The 16,702-nt window shown below is 42.0% G+C and overlaps 1 protein-coding gene across 3 annotated transcripts in view; it reads right to left on the bottom strand.

Moving 5' to 3' along the window:
* Positions 1-29: 29 nt before the first annotated feature.
* The window catches only part of LOC311226180 (retinal Mueller cells isomerohydrolase-like), a 43,609-nt gene continuing 26,936 nt past the window's right edge, over positions 30-16,702 (bottom strand). For all 3 annotated transcript variants that reach the window (XM_084311554.1, XM_084311552.1, XM_084311553.1), the window contains 10 exons: positions 12,711-12,852; positions 11,486-11,633; positions 10,494-10,575; positions 8,249-8,381; positions 7,109-7,251; positions 6,711-6,840; positions 6,054-6,168; positions 5,859-5,953; positions 3,537-3,648; positions 30-2,457 (listed from right to left, as the gene is read on the bottom strand). In XM_084311554.1, the coding sequence (XP_084167680.1) occupies positions 2,312-2,457; positions 3,537-3,648; positions 5,859-5,953; positions 6,054-6,168; positions 6,711-6,840; positions 7,109-7,251; positions 8,249-8,381; positions 10,494-10,575; positions 11,486-11,633; positions 12,711-12,852 (1,246 nt within the window). In that variant the 3' untranslated portion in view covers positions 30-2,311. The remainder of the gene's footprint in view (positions 2,458-3,536; positions 3,649-5,858; positions 5,954-6,053; positions 6,169-6,710; positions 6,841-7,108; positions 7,252-8,248; positions 8,382-10,493; positions 10,576-11,485; positions 11,634-12,710; positions 12,853-16,702) is intronic.

Raw genomic sequence — 16,702 nt, 5'->3', positions numbered from 1 at the left:
TCGAACTTCGCCAGGGTTTTTCGAACGGACGTTGGAACCATAGTTTTTAATCATGCAAAAAAAATTCTCCTAAATTATTTTTCTGGTTCAGTACCGTCGTGTCGCGTCTTGACTTTAGGCACATAGCGCACATTTACGCATATAACGTAGCGCATATGCGCTAGGGGTGTAACGGTTCACGTATCCGTACTGAACCGTTTCAGTACTGGACCTTCGGTTCAGTACGTGCTGTGTACCGAACGAATGCAACGGTACGTTAACACACATGCATAATTTTGCATAATTTTATTCAAAACTCAAGTTCACCCCTTCCCAAAATGTAACTTGCGCAAAGGGACGGATGTTCGTTCAACCCACGCACAACACTGAGAGATTACCTGTAATTTAGCATAGCCTCATAGTGTGGCGAACACACACACACACACACAGAGGTTCAAACCCATTCATTAAGATTTTAATGCCAACGTAACGAACAAAGGTTCGAACATTTGGGCTCAGCCCTACTGTACTCTAGAACCTCGCCTCTAGATTTTCTCTAGAACCTCTCCTCTAGAACCTCTCTCCTCTAGAACACCTCACCTCTACTGCTCCGTCCCTGAGATTGAATGTCCACAGCAGTCTGTTGAGGTGCTGCTCTCATCCAGGAGGAGGACCCCCCCCCCCCCCCCCCCATCACACGCAGAAGCCTTACACTACCTCACTAGCACTGGGCTCAACAGGAGAGCAAAACAGCCTCTCGGTTCCAAAGTGACCATCTCTCCCAAAAGTTGAAATCTTTCCTACTCTGCAGTCGCGTCCCGAGCGCAGGAGTGCACGTCAACGTGCGCCAGCGTCCAAGTCCATGAGAGGAGCATCACCTGTCGCTGGGCAGCAGAGAACTCTCTGTTTCATTGCCAATGGATGTCACTACTAGTGATATTGAGCCCATAACCAGGACCGTTTCTTCAGACACATGTTTTTACCTGTCAGCCACTGAATGAATGTGAAGATGTTTAACATCCATGATGAAACGTAACACAATGATAACTCTAATAACGATGACAACGACACAATCTTTGTGGTGTAAAATTGTTTTTATTTGTATAAAAGTAGAAATATATTTGTAAATACAGTGAAACTTCAGATAACGAATAAAGAAGTTTAACTTACAGCAGGTATATCTGTGTTCTGATTATAAACAATGGTTCCACACACACACACATACACACACACATACACACACACACAGACAGACACAGAGATAGAGAGAGAGAGACAGACAGAGAAACAGACAGACAGAGAGACACACACAGAGGCAGACGGACAGAGAGACAGACAGTGACAGAGGTTGTTCAGGTTGGACTATGGAGCACGTTGCCGTCTTCCTAGTGTCTGTAAATATGTCGTAATGCCATCATATCAAAATGGTGATATGAGCAACATACAGATCAGCTGGTCTAGCATCAACAATCTATCTGCTACTCTAGACTAACATCTAGCATCAACAATCTATCTGCTACTGTAGACTAACATCTAGAATCTACATCTATCTGCTACTCTAGACTAACATCTATCTGCTACTGTAGACTAACATCTAGAATCTACATCTATCTGCTACTGTAGACTAACAGCTAGAATCTACATCTATCTGCTACTCTAGACTAATGGCTAGAATCTACATATATCTGCTACTCTAGACTAACGGCTAGAATCTATCTGCTACTCTAGACTAACATCTAGAATTACATATATCTGCTACTGTAGACTAACATCTAGAATCTACATATATCTGCTACTGTAGACTAACATCTAGAATCTACATCTATGCTACTGTAGACTAACATCTAGAATCTACATCTATGCTACTGTAGACTAACATCTAGAATCTACATCTATCTGCTACTCTAGACTAACGGCTAGAATCTACATCTATCTGCTACTCTAGACTAACGGTTAGAATCTACATCTATCTGCTACTCTAGACTAACAGCTAGGACATTTTCTATTCTATCAGGACACTGACCTATCTCTGTATTCTAGTTGCAGTGTCTAATGACGTCCACTGACTGCCTGGACTCCGTTTGGAATGTTCCCGTTGTCACATTGAAACCATCTCTAGTTGCTAAGGCCCAGCCAATCCCTGATCCAAATGTAAACAAAGAAAAGCTAGCTACCGGGGTATATGACAGCTTTTAATGCTGAGGGTCAGATTAAAGTACGGGAGCTAAAGGTCATGATAAAATACTGCTGCTGAAACGGTCCTTCTATATAGACTCAGAAAGTTCCCCAAGTATCACTGCCTCTGGGGTCAGGGGTCATGGATAGGGTCAGGTCAGGGTTTGTACATGCCATGGAAGGTGACTGGTATCATGGTGGCGACCTCTGCCCTGGCCAACTCCTTCAGGTCCCTGGCCTCCAGGACCAGCAGGCAGCCTGGTCTCTCCGATCCTGGTCTCACTATGATGCTCAGTAATACACCTAGAGAGAGAGAGATCATATATACTGGTCTCACTATGATGCTCAGTAATACACCTAGAGAGAGATCATATATACTGGTCTCACTATGATGCTCAGTAATACACCTAGAGAGAGATCATATATACTGATCTCACTATGATGCTCAGTAATACACCTAGAGAGAGATCATATATACTGGTCTCACTATGATGCTCAGTAATACACCTAGAGAGAGATCATATATACTGGTCTCACTATGATGCTCAGTAATACACCTAGAGAGAGATCATATATACTGATCTCACTATGATGCTCAGTAATACACCTAGAGAGAGATCATATATACTGGTCTCACTATGATGCTCAGTAATACACCTAGAGAGAGAGAGAGATCATATATACTGGTCTCACTATGATGCTCAGTAATACACCTAGAGAGAGCAGAGAGATCATATACTGGTCTCACTATGATGCTCAGTAATACACCTAGAGAGAGCAGAGAGATCATATACTGGTCTCACTATGATGCTCAGTAATACACCTAGAGAGAGATCATATATACTGGTCTCACTATGATGCTCAGTAATACACCTAGAGAGAGAGATCATATATACTGGTCTCACTATGATGCTCAGTAATACACCTAGAGAGAGATCATATATACTGGTCTCACTATGATGATCAGTATAAGTTAACATGTCTCTGTACGATAAGAGCAGGACATCAATCAATCAATCACATTAGTCCAAACATGAATGTGACATAGAATAAATAATATTAATCACATCCTGTAATAACTGGAGTTGTGTGATACATCGGAATGTACGTGAGGTTGTTTTGTATTATTACTATTACAGAGGTGTATTATTACAGAGGTGTATTATTACAGAGGTGTAATCTTACTGTATTATTATAGAGCGGTGTATTATTACTGTATTATTATAGAGAGGTGTATTATTACAGAGGTGTAATCTTACTGTATTATTATAGAGAGGTGTATTATTACTGTATTATTACAGAGAGGTGTAAAGTTACTGTATTATTATAGAGGTGTATTATTACTGTATTATTACAGAGGTGTATTATTACTGTATTATTACCGTCGTCCTCCTCAGTAGATCCAGGTGTCTGGATGAAGATCGGTTCTGATGGGTAACAATTCTCCTCCTGCCAGACCCACGTCTGCTTGGTCCTCACGTTGAGCTTCACTATCTACACACATCAACACGTTGAGCTTCACTATCTACACACATCAACACGTTGAGCTTCACTATCTACACACATCAACACGTTGAGCTTCACTATCTACACACATCAACACGTTGAGCTTCACTATCTACACACATCAACACGTTGAGCTTCACTATCTACACACATCAACACGTTGAGCTTCACTATCTACACACATCAACACGTTGAGCTTCACTATCTACACACATCAACACGTTGAGCTTCACTATCTACACACATCAACACGTTTAGCTTCACTATCTACACACATCAACACGTTTAGCTTCACTATCTACACACATCAACACGTTTAGCTTCACTATCTACACACAACACGTTTAGCTTCACTATCTACACACATCAACACGTTGAGCTTCACTATCTACACACATCAACACGTTTAGCTTCACTATACACACACATCAACATGTTTAGCTTCACTATACACACACATCCTCACGTTGAGCTTCACTATCTACACACATCAACACGTTTAGCTTCACTATCTACACACATCAACACATTGAGCTTCACTATCTACACACATCCTCACGTTGAGCTTCACTATCTACACACATCAACACGTTTAGCTTCACTATCTACACACATCAACACGTTTAGCTTCACTATCTACACACATCAACACGTTTAGCTTCACTACTGTATCTACACACATCAACACGTTTAGCTTCACTACTGTATCTACACACATCAACACGTTGAGCTTCACTATCTACACACATCAACACGTTGAGCTTCACTATCTACACACATCAACACGTTGAGCTTCACTATCTACACACATCAACACGTTGAGCTTCACTATCTACACACAACACGTTTAGCTTCACTATCTACACACATCAACACGTTTAGCTTCACTATCTACACACATCAACACGTTGAGTTTCACTATCTACACACATCAACACGTTTAGCTTCACTATCTACACACATCAACACATTGAGCTTCACTATCTACACACATCAACACATTGAGCTTCACTATCTACACACATCAACACGTTTAGCTTCACTATCTACACACAACACGTTTAGCTTCACTATCTACACACATCAACACATTGAGCTTCACTATCTACACACATCAACACATTGAGCTTCACTATCTACACACATCAACACGTTTAGCTTCACTATACACACATCAACATGTTTAGCTTCACTATCTACACACATCAACACGTTTAGCTTCACTATCTACACACAACACGTTGAGCTTCACTATCTACACACATCAACACGTTTAGCTTCACTATCTACACACATCAACACGTTGAGCTTCACTATCTACACACATCAACACGTTGAGCTTCACTATCTACACACATCAACACGTTGAGCTTCACTATCTACACACAACACGTTGAGCTTCACTATCTACACACATCAACACGTTGAGCTTCACTATCTACACACATCAACACGTTGAGCTTCACTATCTACACACATCAACACGTTGAGCTTCACTATCTACACACATCAACACATTTAGCTTCACTATCTACACACATCAACACGTTTAGCTTCACTATCTACACACATCAACACGTTGAGCTTCACTATCTACACACATCAACACGTTGAGCTTCACTATCTACACACAACACATTTAGCTTCACTATCTACACACATCAACACGCTTAGCTTCACTATCTACACACATCAACACGTTGAGCTTCACTATCTACACACATCAACACGTTTAGCTTCACTATCTACACACATCAACACGCTTAGCTTCACTATCTACACACATCAACACGTTTAGCTTCACTATCTACACACATCAACACGTTGAGCTTCACTATCTATACACATCAACACGCTTAGCTTCACTATCTACACACATCAACACGTTTAGCTTCACTATCTACACACATCAACACGCTTAGCTTCACTATCTACACACATCAACACGTTTAGCTTCATTATCTACACACATCAACACGTTTAGCTTCACTATCTACACACATCAACACGTTTAGCTTCACTACTGTATCTACACACATCAACACGTTTAGCTTCACTATCTACACACATCAACACGCTTAGCTTCACTATCTACACACATCAACACGTTTAGCTTCATTATCTACACACATCGACACGTTTAGCTTCACTATACACACACATCAAGCAGTAATATGAATGCAAAAGACGGATCTCACCCTGTCTGGTACAAAGTGGTTGAGTCCCAGGCCATAGGCGTACCGGTAGTTTTTACCATTACACAAGGAGTAGTTAATCTGAGGAAACTCAAAGGCTAGGAGAGGGAGAGAGAGAGAGAGATTCACTTTTCAATATGGCATACTGTCACTGTGTGTGTATGTGTATGTGTATGTGTGTGTGTGTGTGCGTGTTACCTTGTCTGGGTCCAGAGAACAGGACTTCAGGTTCTAACCAGATGGTTCCATCAGTGTGGAGAACAGCTGTAGCCGTAGTGTACGGTAGAGACACCATGTTCTTCCCCTGCTGCTCCTACACACACACACACACACACACACACACACACATATACACAGTGACAGTTTGCCATATTGAAAAGTGACCTCAGGCTGAGGTAGTGTACTTGGTGTAGTATGTATACTAACCCTGTGTATGTCCAGAGGCAAGATGTAGTGTCTGGCATCAGGCTGAGGTAGTACTATAGGTAGTGTACTTGGTGTAGTGTGTACTTGGTGTAGTGTGTACTTAGTGTAGTGTGTATACTAACCCTGTGTATGTCCAGAGGCAAGATGTAGTACCCTAGGTAGTGTACTTGGTGTAGTGTGTACTTAGTGTAGTGTGTACTTGTTGTAGTGTGTACTTAGTGTAGTGTGTACTTAGTGTAGTGTGTACTTGTTGTAGTGTGTACTTAGTGTAGTGTGTACTTGGTGTAGTGTGTACTTAGTGTAGTGTGTACTTAGTGTAGTGTGTACTTAGTGTAGTGTGTACTTAGTGTAGTGTGTACTTGTTGTAGTGTGTACTTGGTGTAGTGTGTACTTGGTGTAGTGTGTACTTAGTGTAGTGTGTATACTAACCCTGTGTATGTCCAGAGGCAGGACATAGCGTCTGACCTCAGGCTGAGGAGCTCTCATCGCTGCCTTCTTCACCTCCTCCCACTCTGACCTCAGATTGGCCAAATAGAGGTAGTTGTAAACAAATTCATGACTGAGAGAGAGAGAGAGAGAGAGACAGAGAGAGATATCGATAGAGACAGAGAGAGAGACAGACAGATATAGAGAGAGAGACAGAGAGATGGTTGACTGATCAACAACTAAAAAGAACATTGACAGAGTACAGACTGAGTAGTACAGTCTTGTTATTGAAAAGTACAGACTGACACACAGAGACAGACAGACAGACAGACAGACAGACAGACAGACAGACAGACAGACAGACAGAGACAGACACAGAGACAGACACAGACAGCACCCACCCCTTCCAGGTGCAGAGGTCCACCACCAGGAAGCCCTGGTCTTCATAGGTGTTGATGTGGTGGAACAGGTTGAAGGCTGAGGTTCTGAAGCGGTGAGAGCTGAGGTACTCTGCTGGTTCCTTCCTGGCTACATGGAACCATGTCTGGAGAGCACACACACACATTGTTGGCTCCTCTGATGTTTATCTATCTATCTACCTACCTATCTATCTCTCTATATCTATCCATATATATCTCTCTCGCTATATATATATATATGCATCTCTCTCTTTTTTCTTTTTTTTTGGGCTGTGTGGGGGGGGGTGCTTAATGCCTGAAGGAGTCGACGGAAGGCTTCTTGTCCTCTGCAAAAGCATGCAATTGGTCCACTGATGGATACATCTTGATATTTGTCTAGTCTAGTGTGTTCATTAGATGGGTGAAATCCTCTTTCAGTGCCTCTGTGCCTGTTTTCTTAGGCAGTTAGCCTCTGGTATGCGTGCCATTAGCGTTAGCCACACTTCTAGGCCTCTTTTCTTTTGGAAAGAATGAGATTTTTTTTTAGAAAAAAATAAAAAAAATATTATAATACTCGACATTCGACTAAGAGGTTGTCAGTCGACTACGGCTCCTTTCGATCGATTAGTCGACTATTCGACTAATAGGGGTCAGCCCTAATATACACACATATATATATATATATATGTCTATGTATAAATATCTCTCTCTCTATGTCTATCTATCTATCTATATATCAAATCAAATGTATTTGTAAAGCCCAAAATCACAAGGTAACGTCCCCCTGGGCTGGACACGTCTTCTTTAAACAAGTCAAGAAGAAACAATAAATCAAGAACAAAATATACCATCAAATCCAAATATGCATTATGTCTCTCTATATATACATCTCTCTCTCTCTCTCTCTCTCTCTCTCTCTCTCTCTCTGTCTCTCTATCTATATATGTCTTTCTATATATAAATATCTGTCTCTCTATCTCTATGTCTCTCTATCTAAGTTATATATGTCTCTATATAAATCTCTCTATGTCTATCTATATGTCTCTCTATCTATAACTATCTATGTCTCTATATATGTCTCTCTATATCTCTATGTCTCTCTATAAATCTCTCTATGTCTCTCTATCTATATATGTCTCTTACCCCCATGCTCTCGTTGGATTCAAAACAGTCCATATAGTTGGTTCCTCTGATGCTCCAGGAGGTCAGGAACTTCAGGAGGTTGATCTTCACTGGCTGCTCCACAAACACAAAATACCCCTCTGTCATCCCAAAACTAGAGAGAGAGAGAGAGAGAGAGAGAGAGAGATAGCTATAGATAAAATTGTATGTAGAGTAATAATAATAAAAAATAAAAATAAAATACAGAGAGAGAGAGACTCTGTCATACCAAAACTAGAGAGAGAGAGAGAGAGAGAGAGAGAGATAGCTATAGATAAAATTGTATGTAGAGTAATAATAATAAAAAATAAAAATAAAATACAGAGAGAGAGAGACTCTGTCATACCAAAACTAGAGAGAGAGAGAGAGAGAGACTCTGTCATACCAAAACTAGAGAGAGAGTCATAGACTGTGTCATACCAAAACTAGAGAGAGAGAGAGACTGTCATACCAAAACTAGAGAGAGAGAAACATAGACTCTGTCTCTGTCATACCAAAACTAGAGAGAGAGAGAGAGAGAGAGAGAGAGAGAGAGAGAGAGAGAGAGAGAGAGAGAGAGAGAGACTGTCATACCAAAACTAGAGAGAGAGAGAGACTCTGTCATACCAAAACTAGAGAGAGAGTCATAGACTGTGTCATACCAAAACTAGAGAGAGAGAGAGACTGTCATACCAAAACTAGAGAGAGAGAAACATAGACTCTGTCTCTGTCATACCAAAACTAGAGAGAGAGAGAGAGAGAGAGAGAGAGAGAGAGAGAGAGAGAGAGAGACTGTCATACCAAAACTAGAGAGAGAGAGAGAGAGACTGTCATACCAAAACTAGAGAGACTCTGCCATACCAAAACTAGAGAGAGAGAGAGTCATAGACTCTGTCATACCAAAACTAGAGAGAGAGAGAGAGAGAGAGAGAGAGAGAGAGAGAGAGACTCTGTCATACCAAAACTAGAGAGACTCTGCCATACCAAAACTAGAGAGAGAGAGAGTCATAGACTCTGTCATACCAAAACTAGAGAGACTGTCATACCAAAACTAGAGAGAGAGAGAGACTGTTATACCAAAACTAGAGAGAGAGAGTCATAGACTCTGTCATACCAAAACTAGAGAGAGAGAGAGAGAGAGAGAGAGACTCTGTCATACCAAAACTAGAGAGACTATGCCATACCAAAACTAGAGAGAGAGAGTCATAGACTCTGTCATACCAAAACTAGAGAGAGAGAGAGAGAGAGAGAGAGAGAGAGACTGTTATACCAAAACTAGAGGGAGAGAGTCATAGACTCTGTCATACCAAAACTAGAGGGAGAGAGACATAGACTATGTCATACCAAAACTAGAGGGAGAGAGACATAGACTCTGTCATACCAAAACTAGAGTAGCGGTTGCTGATAACGTGTGTGTGTGGGCATAGGCCGTGACAAGAACATATCCTGTGTGCCCACTGCCCAGTGACTGCCGCCTCTCTCCGTTTTAGTCGTCGGCGACTGGGTAACGACGGAGGCTGCCGCGTGACCAGTGGGCCTACCGGAGGACCAGACCTGACAGCCCACGGGACGGCAGCAACACACACGAACATATAGCTAACAGACTCCTATTTTATTGACTCGGTCCAGGATCGAGTGGCCGTATTTTAGATGTTGTGACACTCTTTTGCATTTAGATAGGGATTGTTTTATATGTGTTTTTTAGTCTGTAATCAATTATTGTATTTTAATCCGGTAGTCTCTTGCTGCTGCACTGCTCCTCCCTCCCATAGAACCTATACCAGTGTTATATTGATATACCAGGGTCTTCCAGAGTTTCCGACCACTCTAAAGAGTCGGTGGCATAGGCCGACCACCTCACATAATATAAGAGGGTTTAGAACCGATAGCCTACCTGTGTATATAAGAGGGTTTAGAACTGATAGCCTACTGTACCCGTGTATATAAGAGGGTTTAGAACTGATAGCCTACCTGTGAAGCCTACCTGTGAATATAAGAGGGTTTAGAACCGATAGCCTACATGTGTATATAAGAGGGTTTAGAACTGATAGCCTATACTGTACCTGTGTATATAAGAGGGTTTAGAACCGATAGCCTACCTGTGAATATAAGAGGGTTTAGAACCGATAGCCTACCTGTGTATATAAGAGGGTTTAGAACCGATCGCCTACCTGTGTATATAAGAGGGTTTAGAACTGATAACCTACTGTACCTGTGTGTATAAGAGGGTTTATAACTGATCGCCTACCTGTGTACATAAGAGGGTTTGAACCTCTCACTGCTTGGTAGTTGGACCAGAACCTGGGCTTTTTCTATGGGGTCTGACTTGTCTGAGAGAGAGAGAGAGAGAGAGAGAGCGATAGCTATCGATAAACATTTTATGTAGATTAATAATAATAATAATAATAAAAATAAAATACATCCACAGAGCTTTTAGAAAGGTGCAGAATAAAAGTATTGCTTGTTGCTATAAACGTGCTGCTAGTTGAGACATGTTGACGCTAGTGGCTGAATGTTATCTAGAATGACTTTTTATTTTTTTATGATCTACTTTTTCTCCCTATTTTCTATTTTTCTCCCATCCCAATTTCGTATTATCCAATTCTACCCTCCCCTGTCTCGAACGTTGTTAGACCATGCGTCCCACTTGTCGGCTGCAATGTGGACGAAGCCTTGCATCACGTGTCCCCTCCGGTACACGAGGAGGCAGCCGTTGCATCTTTTCACCTGCACAGCACGATCTCTCAGTGGCGAGGAGTAACGCGTGGGAGGCTCTGAGCCCCCGATATGCCCCCGATTCTGCTGTACAGGCGCACCAACCGACCTGTAGGAGTCGCTGTCCACAACGTCCGATCCCCACCCACCGGCTTTCCCACCCCCTAATACTGCCAATTGTATTAGTATGAACGACCAGCCAAGCCGGAAGCAACGCCGAGAGCTGGGCTCGAACCCAGCATCTCCTGCATTAGTGGCGAGCGCCTTGCCCACTGCGCCACTTAGCCGCCCTTAATAACCCTTTACTATCACACTACAGACGGTTAACCGTCTGTAGTGTGATAGTAAAGGGTTAACCTTCTGTGGTGTGGTAGTGAAAGGGTTAACCCTTTGCCATGTGGCAGTGAAAGGGTTATCCTTCCGTATTGTCACAGTGAAAGGGTTAAACCATTTGGTAGTGCGGCAGTGAAAGGGTTAATCTGCTTCATTCCAGCCTGTTCATATTGAACTGTCTTTCGGACACACCTGGCTGTGAGGGAGGGAACTTCACCACGTTGTAGGCCAGACTCATGTTCTTCCCAAAGCAGTTGCCCATGTTGTAGACCGTACCATCTGCATCGATGTGGGGGTGGGCTGTCACACCATTCACTGTGAGGTAATCACACAGGTCCACCTGAGAGACACACACACACACACACACACACACAGTACATTGAACAAATAGATGAACAGAGACAGACGATACATACATCACAGAGGTAAGAGACAGATGATACATACATCACAGAGACAGATGATACATACATCACAGAGGTAAGAGACGGATGATACATTCATCACAGAGACAGATGATACATTCATCACAGAGACAAATGATACATACATCACAGAGACAGATGATACATTCATCACAGAGACAGATGATACATTCATCACAGAGACAGATGATACATACATCACAGAGACAGATGATACATACATCACAGAGACAGATGATACATACATCACAGAGACAGATGATACATTCATCACAGAGATAAGAGACAGATGATACATTCATCACAGAGACAGACGATACAGACATCACAGAGGTAAGAGACAGGTGACACATACATCACAGAGACAGATGATACATACATCACAGAGACAGATGATACATACATCACAGAGGTAAGAGACAGATGATACATACATCACAGAGACAGATGGTATACATCACAGAGACAGATGATACATACATCACAGAGACAGATGATACATACATCACAGAGGTAAGAGACAGATGATACATTCATCACAGAGACAGATGATACATACATCACAGAGACAGATGATACATTCATCACAGAGGTAAGAGACATACATTCATACTTCATTTGAATTTGCACCGTACCCTAAGTTTTGTACTTAATTTCTGCATTGTACCTCACTGTTACTCATTTTACTCTGTATTATATATTCCTCATACAATGCATATATGTGATCTAACCTTTGTGATGTATTATCTGTGTCATATAGTCGTATCTGGATTTTAATTGTTTTCCCCTTTTCCCCAAGAGTCCAAACAAGAGTTCTAACAAGAGTTCTAACAAGAGTTCTAACAAGAGTTCCAACAAGAGTTCTAACAAGAGTTCCAACAAGAGTTCTAACAAGAGTTCTAACAAGAGTTCTAACGAGAGTTCCAACAAGAGTCACTGAGTCTCGGAGTCTCTGAGTCACTGAGTGAGTTTTCAGGCCAGTCGTCTCTCACCCTCTTCACGGTCTCCAGCGAATCAGGGTCGATTTTAGTGATGTAGTTGGTTTCCGTGACGGCGTAGAAGTCTTCTCCGATTGGATAGATGTTAACGAGGCAGTTGTCAGTCACCTCTATGCCTTTAAAGTAGGTGAAGAACCTACACACACACACACACACACACACACACACACACACTCTCTGATTTATAATATCATAGTTTCAAAAGGAGGGCTGGGACTAAAGGCACAATAGACCTCTCACACATTCACATCATTATGACATCATTATGACATCATTATGACATCAAGCCCCGGTGCATTTTCTGTTTCCTTTCCTGTTTACCAGTAATGTTGTCCTTGATGCTACATGTGAGATTAATGTTGTCCTTGATGCTGCATGTGAGATTAATGTTGTCCTTGATGCTACATGTGAGATTAATGTTGTCCTTGATGCTGCATGTGAGATTAATGTTGTCCTTGATGCTACATGTGAGGTTAATGTTGTCCTTGATGCTACATGTGAGGTCAATGTTGTCTTTGATGCTACATGTGAGGTTAATGTTGTCCTTGATGCTACATGTGAGATTAATGTTGTCCTTGATGCTACATGTGAGATTAATGTTGTCCTTGATGCTGCATGTGAGATTAATGTTGTCCTTGATGCTACATGTGAGGTTAATGTTGTCCTTGATGCTACATGTGAGGTCAATGTTGTCTTTGATGCTACATGTGAGGTTAATGTTGTCCTTGATGCTACATGTGAGATTAATGTTGTCCTTGATGCTACATGTGAGATTAATGTTGTCCTTGATGCTACATGTGAGGTTAATGTTGTCCTTGATGCTACATGTGAGGTTAATGTTGTCCTTGATGCTACATGTGAGGTCAATGTTGTCTTTGATGCTACATGTGAGGTTAATGTTGTCCTTGATGCTACATGTGAGGTCAATGTTGTCCTTGATGCTACATGTGAGGTTAATGTTGTCCTTGATGCTACATGTGAGGTCAATGTTGTCCTTGATGCTACATGTGAGATTAATGTTGTCCTTGATGCTACATGTGAGGTTAATGTTGTCCTTGATGCTACATGTGAGGTCAATGTTGTCCTTGATGCTACATGTGAGGTTATATTCCCCGCCAATGACGAGTATACTCGTTATTGGCCGCCAATCGAATAACACCAACAACGATTAAACTCGTTATTTGATCGTTATTTCTTTTATTCGCTATTTCCATTCATAAATCATCCAGGAAGGCAGTGGTACCATATGGAATGAGTCTGAGATCGCAAAGGTCCAATACCGCCGCCTGGTGGTATGCGGCCGATGTTGCACTCCATTTGAGACTGTGTATCTCTCTGTGCGTCGATGAAAGTCATCCGGGTGGAGTTTTCTAGTAACGTGGATCAAGATCTTCACCCGATCGCATTGAATAGTTTTCGGGACGCCCGATTCATTATGCTGTGGGGGGTTATGTCGTGGCTAGGGGTGGAACGGTACACATTCTAACCGTACACCGTTCGGTATGACCTCCACGGTTCGGGGCATGTGTGTATTGTTCGGTTATAACGTTAGCCACGAGCTAACTAACTTTAGCCACGAGCTAACTAACGTTAGCCGCAAGCTAACCGTGGAAACGCTCACAGCGAAGTGACTCTACGACACCAGAGTGGGGAAGGGGGGTATATTGACGAGGCTTGACAACAGAGTTTCAAAGATAACCGTTTGTGTTCAATAACGAGCCAGGAGACTAGAGAGTGTGTGTCAACTGTGCGTCTGTTTACATCCTGGTCCCTGCTGGGACGTACCTACTCCATACAACATTCCTTAGTGCAAATCATTATCAATACAAGAAACCCCATAAACTTCCTTATTTAAAACCCTAATCATATTTTCTGTGACTTTTCCTTTTTGATAAGAAAGTCTAGTGCTGGTTGAGCATATGCATACTTTATGTTGATGGCCTTTGTCTATAATGTGGCCACAAAAATGGAAAGGTTTAATTATTTTGTTTGTTTGCACTAAGTTAATACTTTGACAAATGTTGCCTATATTTTTCAGTCAGTTCGGTCTTTGTGTGCCAAACATTATTTAAGGCAAACTGCTGTAAACCTTTTTTTTTACCAAATAAATGAGAAGCATGTTTAAATCGGCAATGCCTCCCCTCCCTCTTGCTGTACTAAAATCTCTCCTAGCTCTAACCCGGTCACTGTCAAAATGATGTGCCTGATGTCAAACTGCCTCATTCTTTCAGTTTTTGCATGACTATGTCCTTGAGAATAACTGAAGAGTTTATTTTTAGGCTATATATCTTATGCTGATGTATAGTATTTTTGGAGTGTTCATTTAAAAAAAAAATTAAAACAACGTATATCGAACCGAACCGAAAACTGTGACGCCAAGACCGTGATACGAACCGAACCGTAGATTTTGTGAACCGTTCCACTCCTAGTCGTGGCCCAAATGGACATACAATCTAGCAGATGGCAATCAAATAATTGGAATATTCTTTTTGGAATCTCACCGGCCACAGGTAAGAGCAATTTTTTATAAATTTTGTATCCTCTTTTTCTCTGCCTGATTTCCTATGCTTTTCTCCCCATCCCAATTTAGTCGTTATACCAATTCCCCCCCTCCACTACCTGGTCATTGTGCGCATGTTCCCCCTACTGGTCGGTACAAGGGAACCCTGAAGTCTACCACATGCTTCCTCCGACACAACAGAGAGCCAGCGGCTCTCTTTTCACCTGGCAGCGAGGACTCTCATTGGTGAAGTGTAACGCGTGGGAGGTCACGCTGCCTTCACCACATCCTGCCTTTCGCTGAGCAGGCGCCCAGACCTGACCTGTAGGCAACGCTGTCCACAACGCCAGATTCCCACCCACGACTTCCCTCTCGCTAACTCAGCCAAACGAGTTAGTATGACGACCGGCCCAAGCCGCAGGCAATGCTGACTCCGGGAGTCGAGACCGCAGCCTCTTGCATTGGTGATGAGCGCAATCTCCGCTACGCCACCCGACCGCCCCTGGTAAGAGCAATTTAACGTAAATTTCAGCTTGGTTGTGCATTGTTTTCATAGCCATCGCCCTGATCAGCGTATTCTGTTGTACTAACGAATGCCGTTATTGACAATCAATGCATCAGAAACGCCCCCCCCCCCCCCCCCCTTTCATGCATGCATGATGGAACATAATATACCGATCATATGCATTTGAATTTTTTATTGTATAGGGACGAAATGCCAATGGATTAAGTATAATATGCGTTGCGGCCTATTACTATATATATATAAAGTATATATAGGTATAAAATGGGAATGTATGGATGGAAAAAATATTCCTTTTTCACATCTTGAACGATAGATACTCGATGTCAAATGGGCCATAGTATTGCATCCATAGCTATAATATTTAAATAGTTATAGCCCTGCAAACAAGGTGAGCGACTCCCATCGTTTACAGCGGTGGCGGTAGCTACTACAGGATGAGGCTAATCCCCGGTGGTCAATGAGTTAATGGGGAAATTGCATTTCACCTAAATATTTTGTGTTTTGCTAACGTTAAACTTTATTTCCTCTCCTCTCCCCTCCTCTCTTCTTCCTCTCATCTCCTATTTTCCTCCTCTCCTCTCCCCTCCTCTCCTCCTCCTCTTCTCCTCCCTCCTCCTCTCCTCTCTAAATGTATTTGCACCTCATCCTAGTTAAAAGTCCATTCACACTGTTCTGTCACTCCAGGCCAGGGGATGTAACACTGAATACCTAACCTGGGTTCAGAGGTTGTGCCCATCATTGTACCCAGTCTGCCAGCACTGTAACCCTATGGAGATGTTTACCTTCTTTGCAGGGCTATAACTTTTAAAATTGTATTGCTATATTGACATTACTATGGCCCATTCAACATCGATTATCTATCGTTCCGGATGTGGGAATGTTATATTTTTTCATTCATATATTGTTGTGTTAATACCTTCGAGAATATAAGTATATTTCTGCTGTAATTCCAAAAACGCT

Source organism: Notolepis coatsorum, assembly GCF_963971535.1.
Source record: "Notolepis coatsorum genome assembly, chromosome: 3".
NCBI classification, from domain to species: Eukaryota; Metazoa; Chordata; class Actinopteri; order Aulopiformes; family Paralepididae; genus Notolepis; species Notolepis coatsorum.
This window is presented reverse-complemented; position numbering and strand designations above follow the sequence as displayed.